A 9,012-nucleotide genomic window follows, 5' to 3' on the forward strand; every position below is an offset into this window, starting at 1 on the left:
GAATCGTGTATTCTGCTGGAAATGCAAAACTAAAGTGCTTTTGTGCTACCACCCCAGTGCTAACATCTCAATGTTCTTATGCAAATTTTGGATTGTCGGTTGGGTTGGTTAATGTTTTATATTTAAATCCATCCACTTATATATGTGCTCGCCCTGGACACTGTGAGCCCTCTGGTAATCCTGCCTAAGTCAAACCAGAACTATTTGGTTGTTTGGTAAACTGCAGGTCAGAATGTGTCAGAATGAAATATGGGGTGAATTTGGTTAAAAATGCAAAGTTTTAAGATCATGCCCTTGACCATCCACTGGACCACTCCAGATGCAACAGTGGCTTCATTACAATGAGGGACGTGGATATGCTTCATAATGTAGTATGGCGATGTCAGTGTGCTGAAACTGTTGTTAATGTCAAGACTACACCTTACCTAAAATTCAGCGGGTTTCCATCCACCCAGGTGAAAGTGTCTTCCTGACCACTCAATCCGATCCATAGTTTGTCAACCTGCAATGCTTGAATTGCTTCATCGATTCTGTCCTGAGGTCAATCATAAGCAAACAAATGGAAGATCACAGTTATATGAAGAAAAATCATTACCAAACAGGACAAGGTGGGTCAGAGATCAGATCATATGATGTTTAATGCTGTAGTGAAATTATAATAGTGTTACTAATCTGCCACCTGCTTCAACAGTGCATACACAGCTGCAAGCAAATACATTTAGTAAGGAAAATCACCTATACCTCTTCCGATTCATCACTGAAGACCACCAAATGAGCTCCTTTCTTCTCACAGTTTGCTCTGGCATACTCCCAGGTGCTTGGCGTACAGGACAGCTGGTAACAGCTCGACATCAGCATCCACCATCCTGGGGGACATCTTGAGAGGTTTGCTAAGAAATAGGTCGGGACGGGGCAAATCGGGGACAAAATGGGGACCAGATGAGATAGGATGAATCAAGATAAGTCAAGCACATTGGGGTAGAAACAAGGTAAAAAAATATGACGTAGAACATCAGGAAAAGCAAAATAAGAGGAAAGGAAAGAACATAATCAGAGCAGGAACAAGGCACGACCAAAAGTCCTCTCTCCTTAGGAACATAAAAGTCTGAACCAGATTTTGTCTTCATCTGTCTACCTGTTGTTAAGACTCCAAATCACAATATAAACCTACTTTGATGCAAAACCAAATTCAGCAGGATACATCCATGAATGCAATGCTGTTCATCCAGTAGGTACTGAAATAGTTCAGTCTGGACTGAAGTGATAGACTGACCAGCTGACAGACTGACATTTACGCCCTTAGAATGACTAACAGTTTATAAATGAATGGAGATTTTTTTAAACTCTCTCACCCTTGTCTTTTTCCATCTGAAGCTTTGTCATCTGACTTTGTTGTTCCAGGATTTTGTCATCTAACATCTTGATGTCTCTGGTCAGACGCGTTTCGCTTTGACGCAATTGGTTGTTCTCCAGAACCAGTTGTTTGTTATCTCGATTTAGTTGTTTTTTCTCTCGAAGAAGTTGTGCTTTCTCTTGAATCAGTTGGTCTCTGTCTGTAATTAGGACTCTGATGTCATCAGCTGACATCGAGGTGAGATTGCCAGTTGAGACGTTGTTAGATCCAGTTGAAGTCCCAACTAAAAAGTAAACATGAGATGTTTGTGATTTCTGCTGTGTTTCAAGAAAAAGTTCACATATTTTCTTACTGACAGTTAGATGTCAAGTCTAGTATGGAAGTACAGCCAGGAGTCATGAGCATGACTCACTGAAGTAGTTTAGAGTGTTAGCTAACATTACGTTGCTGCAGTGTCTTATGCTTGTGTATTATGAAAATTCAAAATCCTGTGTCTGAGCTTCCCACAAATGTTAACTCCTTTATGTGACTTTTGCTTTGTTGTGGAAAGTCTCAGCTCATACTCACCAGCTCGCAGCCGAAGAGAAACATTGAGAGCAGATTGTATGATGCACAAAAGGCCGAAAGTGACTCCAACCAACTTGTAGACTTTTAGACCTCCTGGTGGAACACAAAACACACTTATTACCAACTTCTGTCATCAACATCGGGAAAAATACAGTTGTGTTTCTCACTTGTTGTGTTTTTCAGCTATTTAGGTGAAGTTACCAAATCCAGCTGTGGGTTTGTTTGTAATCTTTACTTCTCGTTCTTTCTATTGGCTTACGAAACCCGTCTAGTTTTCTGTCTTATTTCATACAAACTGGTATTCACATCGTTTTTCTTTGTTGTTGTCTCTGTTCCTAACTGGAAGAGAGTTATTCCATCTCACATCATCCAGGGGTCTACTGCTCGACAATCTCTGATTGGTTGAAATAATAAACTATGGATAGCTGTGACATTTTAGATGAATTTATCATTGCAAATTGAACTTTCCATAACCGATCGAGCAAGTATAACAAGCTGTACCACAAATATATATATATATATATTACTAGATAGCCTAATCCAACAAGGACTAAGCTCTGAAGTTTCAAAAATGGTTTTCAAAAATATGTATTTTTTAATATGGGCATATTTTTCATTTTCAGATCTCACTATGCTTCATATAATGAACTTATGTACTGGATACTGGTTTACTGGATGTACTATTGGCAGAGGTACCTGAAGCTAAGCAGTATACATGTACTCACACTTTAAATTTCTGCACATAGTCCAGCTTGTGACATTCGGGTCAAAAGCCATGTTTATTTTTAATGGAAGCAAGAGAATCCGTTTTGATCCAAGTAAACAGTTTCCACAATGACCATGAGAATTAAATTACCACGAAGTCTTGCCCACATAAGTACATCCGAATACCATTAAATGCGTGTCATAAACACTTCCCACTAGAAAAATTCCATCCTCCCGACAGATCTACGTATCCGGTCATGCTTATCTTGTGCTGATGACCTAATGCAGTGACAACTATCAAATTAATTACGCAAAACTGCATGACAAGCCTTCTCCAAGCAAAGGTTTATGCCTACAGAGTGGGTCCAAAAGTAAAAAAGGTGGCAAACCCCCTTCTTAGTTATGTTTGGAGAACCATTTTGAAAGTCCGGAACTGTACTTGGAATATGTGATCTACATGTTTTTGTTGGTTTGGGGTACAACTTGTCATCCCTGTTCAATCAGTTATGAAAGTTGTTTTTTTTATTATTGTGACATGCAACTACATATGCTTGACAAAATATCACTAGTGACCTGCTGCATTATCAGTTGTTCTGTTAATGTGTGCTCAAAGATGGGACTTTTATTGACTGACTGAATTTTTTTTTTAATATTTCAACTCACCAATAGTAAGAAACCATTTAATCCACTTGTCCAGTATTGCAGATTCTGAACCAACGGCATGGTGCTAAATAACAGTGAACATTTCAGGCTTAGATCTTTACTGGTTCCTGAGATATTATCCTTCAAACATAGCTTTAAATTTTAACGTGTGAAAAAAGGTGCTGAAAGTGAGTCGACAGGCAAAATGTGACTCAACTTAAATTTCATAAATATTTTTTATGTATATCCATAATTTATTTTAGAAATATTGCAGGCAAATCAAGATGGTCAAGCTAAAAAAATTTGATGTTTTTTTTTTTTTAGCACTCTAGCTTTATTAACCGTGAACAGAGAATTAAGGCGGAAAAAGTCTAGACGAGACTGAGATTCTAAAAAAAAACCCAAGTTGCTGTATGTAAAAATTTATCTGTAAATTCTTTAAAATGTCAAAATGACATCACATTCAGATAAAGTAAACCTTTGACTGATTACATTCAACTATTAAATAAATCTATTAACTTATTTTCACAATCTTTATTATTATAACTCACTACAAATTTCTATATCCAAATGGGAGTATTTGGAAAAGTTAAATATGAAGAACCACGAGTGCACTGTGACTTTGTAAGTCAGGGACACTCAGTGGCATCATGGTACCAAAAGGTTAACATAAGTTTTTTGTTATTTTATTACAAAGAGAAACATCTTGCAGCGTTACTGGTGTGGTTTGTTTGTTTTTCTGTGTATATTTTTGCTTCTAGTTATTGTGTCTCTGCACACACAAAGTAAGAACAATAAAAGGAAGCATACAGACTAAAAAAACTTGGGAAAATATGAATTATTAGCAGTCGGAGACAGTAACTCGTTTAAGATATTCTGACCTGACTCTCTGTTCGGCCTTCCTTCACCGGGCGGTGGATTGACATGGTGTCCACTCTCCATTCTTCTTACAACGACAGTTCTGAAGCAGCGGTTGCAGACCTATAAACTGTATCTGTCAGTCTTTGTTGCCCTTCTGTTGTTCGTGTGGCAGTTTAAATGTGTCCCTACCTATTAAAGGAAATCATGATCAAGTGTACGAATGATATCACCAACCACAGATGGTCAAAAAAAAAAAAAAGGTGTTGATGCAAAGTTTATACAAGGAAATACTGGTGGTCAGGTCACTGAAGGACCGCATGTTAATCTGCACACATAGTTATTCCCCTAATGACACAGAAAACACATTCAATGCAAATTTTCAACATGTGTGGGAGCTGTGTTACGCAACATTCTTCTTCCTCGTGCACCTGACTTCAAGCTCAGTGAAAAATATATGTTGCAGACTCTCCACAAAGAGGAGCTGTATGCATTCGCCATTACTGAAGACGTTGCTACGAAACAACAGCACAAGATGTTGGCCGTCGCTCACTCGTGCATGCGGTCGCGTTTGATGTGTTGCGTTGGTGGAAAGAGGGTGGAACAGAAATAAAGACAAGGTTTTGATGGTACTTGTTTATCTCTCTATGAACCACATCTACACACTTTATATATAGAGAGAATTTTATACATTTAATATATATTTAACTTCAACAGCTTCTCTACCACAACTTTTTTTTCATTGACCATGTGTTGTATAAGTTTATTTTTATCATGTGTTTTAATGTTCAGTTCGTCTCTCAACTTTTACGTGGGCAGAAATGTTACGATACAAATAAGCAGACGTGTCAAGCAGGGGAAAGGTTTTATTTTAAAAGATGGATAAAGCTTTAAACAGTCCAACCCCAACATACATGTTTTTTTTTCTCCCTCCCCGTTTAATATACAGCAATAAAAAGAACGTGTCATTAGATTACAACCAGCAGGAGAGAAATGAGATTAAATATCAAAAAATCAACAATGAATGAAATGAATATATACAATAGTTCAGTGGTGTGTGTGTGTGTGTGTGTGTGTGTGTGTGACAATGTGTGCAACCGTGTTTGTCGATGTGTAACTTAATGATTAAACGGCTTCTGACACATATTTAAAGTTGCCCAAGCTGGTGTATCACTTCAGCTCCATCTCACACACCCAAGAATGTGACTCTCTGCACAGAGCGCTGGTGAAGGTCACGAAGGAGTCTTGGACAGCAACGACACAGTTTCCACGTTGATTCCCTCTCGGCCGCCTCTCACTACGAAACACAACACAAACGTCTTATTATCAGCATCAACATCTTCATTTGTTATGCACAGCAAATTTAAACCTGTGACATTTCTGTGGATTTGTGTTTTGCAGCCGTAATGTGCAGACAGTGAATGATGATGAGTGGTCCAGGAAAACCAGTCTAAACACCTGCTGACTTTACAGTTTCTTTAGTATGATTTACCGCATCATGCTCTCTCTGAAAACGATCTATTGGAGATCTCCGGCATTCACTAAATAATCCCACTTTGGTCTTCGAGGCGAGGCTGACTGAGACCTGTCCACACAGGCTCAATGCTGTGATTGTGGCCAAAGTTGCATCCGCTGATACTGACTGAGAGGTCAGCTTTTGCAGTCGCTTATTCTATGTTTTGACATTGCCTTGCAAAAATCTGTTTTCACTTTGACACGAAAGAGTCTTTGTCCCCCAAATTCTTTGACTATGACTAAATATTAAAAAGAAATAAAAGGGAAACACTTTCAAGTGGGGGTGAATACTTTATAGAAGTACTGTGGCTGCAGTCTTTAACTTTCTGCAAACAGCAGCAAGGATCCGGTTAACATGTGTCACCAGGCACTGTGCACTTTAAAGCTACATCCTCTCACTGATGCTGCTACATGCAAATAGACAATATGCACCTTAGTTTCTATCTATCTATCTATCTATCTATCTATCTATCTATCTATCTATCTATCTATCTATCTATCTATCTGGCATGACTCAGACATTCTAGTCAACATCAGCAGTAGAGTAAAAAAGTTTTAATTTGAGTTTGCTCTGGCTGCTTTAGCAAACACGTCATTTTCTCGACAGAGGAGCTGATGCATATTTTAAATTTTAAATCATGACCATCATGTCTTTGGTTACACATTGAAAATAATTCCAAAGGCCTTACGGATTTAAGAGAATGCTTCCGTCCACCCACGTCCACCTTTGTTGTTGATAGCTCAAACCGATCCACACGCGCTCAGGTCCAAAAACATAGAGAATATCCTAATGGAGGAAATTTGGTATGAATTACTGTAAAGTGTTGTTTCAATTCATTAGATAAGATACTTTTGGAAAATGAAGGACAAAGAAAGTAGTATTATGCAGGGAAGCAATGCTGTGTAGAAATATTCATGATAAACAACCCGTTTAAATAGAATCTGGATGGCTGCGGCAAAGTTATTGAAACGTAAATACCCCTTCCACGTCATCGTTTACAATCAGCAGATGAGCTCCTCTCGAACTGCAGTCTTCTTTGGCGTCCATCCAGTTCTTTCTTTCAGCGGAAAGCCAGTAACAGCTGGACATGTATGTCCTCCATCCAGAGGGACATCTTGGGCATCCCTGGTCTGCTCATAAACAAGACAGAGCAGTTCAGAACAGAAGAGGACAAACAGAAAAACAGGCAGAACAAGAGGACAGGAAACACATTGCACTTTTGCTTTTTTTTTTAGAAGAATCTTACAAATAACTACAAAAGATTTAGAAAAAAACTCTTACCAGATATGATCAGGCTGGTGTTTCCGGTCTCTGGCTCTGTTATGTTTGGTTGGCTATCCCCCAGAGGCAGGGTGCTGATGTCAGCTGATGACATCAGGGTGACATTGTTAGAGAAAATGTGGTTGGAGTTGTTGCAAAACGCAGTTCGGAAGAAAAAAAACAAAGACATGTTCCTCTTTTGAGGTCACAACCTTAAACCACCCTGATTTGGAAGTAAGGAAGAGCAGCTACTCTTTGTTTTGTCTTAGTGTTCTTACCAGCAGGAGGCTGCTGTTGTGAAACATTTTTGAAAGATTTCACATGCAGCTTTCACAAAACTTCTTCAGAATACGGGCGGATTCACTGTCACTGAGATGACAACACTTCCATAGTATTCATTTACATTTAGCTTAAACTTTGAATGCATTGAGGTATGGAGGCATCATTTACAAAGTAATATCTCCTGTACGCGTTTCACATGAGTTCATGAATTCTAGGATTTTACTCAGTCGGTGTGCTTTTATTTTGCTGTGTAACGTGGGAGCTGGTACTCACTTGTATATAGGCGAAGAGAGACATTGAGGACGGACTGTATGATGCACAGCAGGCCGAAGCTGACTCCAACCAACTTGTAGACTTTTGACCATCCTACTGGGCACACACACACACACACACACACATCGACCAAAGGGATTATCACCAAATATAGGTACCACAAGTTAAATGGTGAAGCTGTGGACAAACTGTGACACATTTCATAAAACACTGGAACAGGCACACTGATAAAAATACATAATGTGACAAAGAGACTCTGCATTACATCACAGTTCTCAAGAAGATTCTGAAATAGCTCAGACTTCCTTCTGCTTTATAAAACACAAAACTAAATTAAATCAATAAAACAACAGACTGCACAACAGCTTTCCCCCACGTGTATTTACATATGAAGAATATTTTACTACAGATGATATACGTATTGTTTTTGCTTTAGCTTAAAGTCCATCTACGTTCACTCTGTTGCCCGTTTATTAGGTGCACTTACTTAAAACTAAAGCAATCTAATGCAGCAATACTTAAATAAAACCTGCCGAGACTACGACTACGATAACGCCTCTCGATTGGCTCCAACAAAAATCAAACAGTATAAACGATCGGTGTATTTTCATTATAAGCAAACCCTTTAAACGGGCAAGTGAGAATATATTTAGTAATAATAAATAACATTACATTTTATTTGTATAGCGCTTTTTTCAAAAACTCAAAGATGCTCTACAGGATAAAAGAAAAATAAAAGCAATTAATACAAAAGTAGACTAAGCAAAAATACAAGCAAGCAGATAAAAACAACTCAAATATATATAGAATATAAAAAAACAAATGTTCTGACCTGTTTCTGATTGGCAGTTGTCTCTCCCCTCTGAAAGATTCCTCTCTGAATCAGCAGACAAGTTGACATATTGTCCCATTTCCATTCTCCTCACTGCAGCTCTGTTAGACTAACTGTAAGATGTGACCTGTACTGTACTACCCATCAGCTGCCTTTATCTTGTGGGTGTGTGTATAAATACATTATCCACTGGTCTCTATGGTGACCAATTTCACAATGACAGTTGTGTCACCAAACCACAGATTAAAAAAAAAAAAAAAAAAAAAGGAATAAAAAGTCAATTCTGATTAACAATCCAAAGAAATAATAACTAAAGCACACAAAACCGAAACAACAGCGTTTTTAGAGGACATCAAGATAACTATGGGCACAGTGATCTTTCTGCTGCAGTAAACTCTTGTTTTCCAGTTGATCTGCACCAAACATTCAGCGTTTGGGAACTTTTTCAATGACTTGTATGATTTTTGTTATATGCAAGAAAGATTCAAGCAGAGCTCCGTAGGTAGCATAATTGTTCTCACTGAAAATTTAACAGCTAAATCTGTATTCTACCAGCGTCACTCTTCCGATTATTGACAAGTGTGTCACACTGAACTGCAGAACATTTTCCCGACGCTTTTATACAAAGCAAGAAAAAAAAAAAAAAACAGGTGTAATTGTCATTAACAATGGCTGTGATCCATTTAGATGAGTTTGCTGCACTGTGCTGGAATGAACACTGGA

The 9,012-nt window shown here is 38.2% G+C and overlaps 1 protein-coding gene across 2 annotated transcripts; it reads right to left on the bottom strand.

Moving 5' to 3' along the window:
• Window positions 1-4,974: 4,974 nt before the first annotated feature.
• LOC103365947 (natural killer cells antigen CD94-like) lies at window positions 4,975-8,434 on the bottom strand. 2 transcript variants are annotated; one of them, XM_008293530.1, is made up of 6 exons: window positions 8,290-8,434; window positions 7,458-7,550; window positions 6,924-7,007; window positions 6,621-6,772; window positions 6,331-6,428; window positions 4,975-5,423 (listed from the first exon to the last, which is right to left on the bottom strand). In XM_008293530.1, the coding sequence occupies exons 1-6, from the start codon at window positions 8,372-8,374 to the stop codon at window positions 5,297-5,299; spliced, it is 639 nt and encodes a 212-aa protein (XP_008291752.1). In that variant the 5' UTR covers window positions 8,375-8,434; the 3' UTR covers window positions 4,975-5,296. The 2 variants fall into 2 exon arrangements, with proteins under 2 accessions (XP_008291752.1, XP_008291751.1); XM_008293529.1 differs by having other exon boundaries at window positions 7,458-7,553.
• Window positions 8,435-9,012: the final 578 nt, after the last annotated feature.

The sequence above is a fragment of the Stegastes partitus genome, unplaced genomic scaffold, assembly GCF_000690725.1.
Source record: "Stegastes partitus isolate 25-593 unplaced genomic scaffold, Stegastes_partitus-1.0.2 Scaffold892, whole genome shotgun sequence".
NCBI classification, from domain to species: domain Eukaryota; kingdom Metazoa; phylum Chordata; class Actinopteri; family Pomacentridae; genus Stegastes; species Stegastes partitus.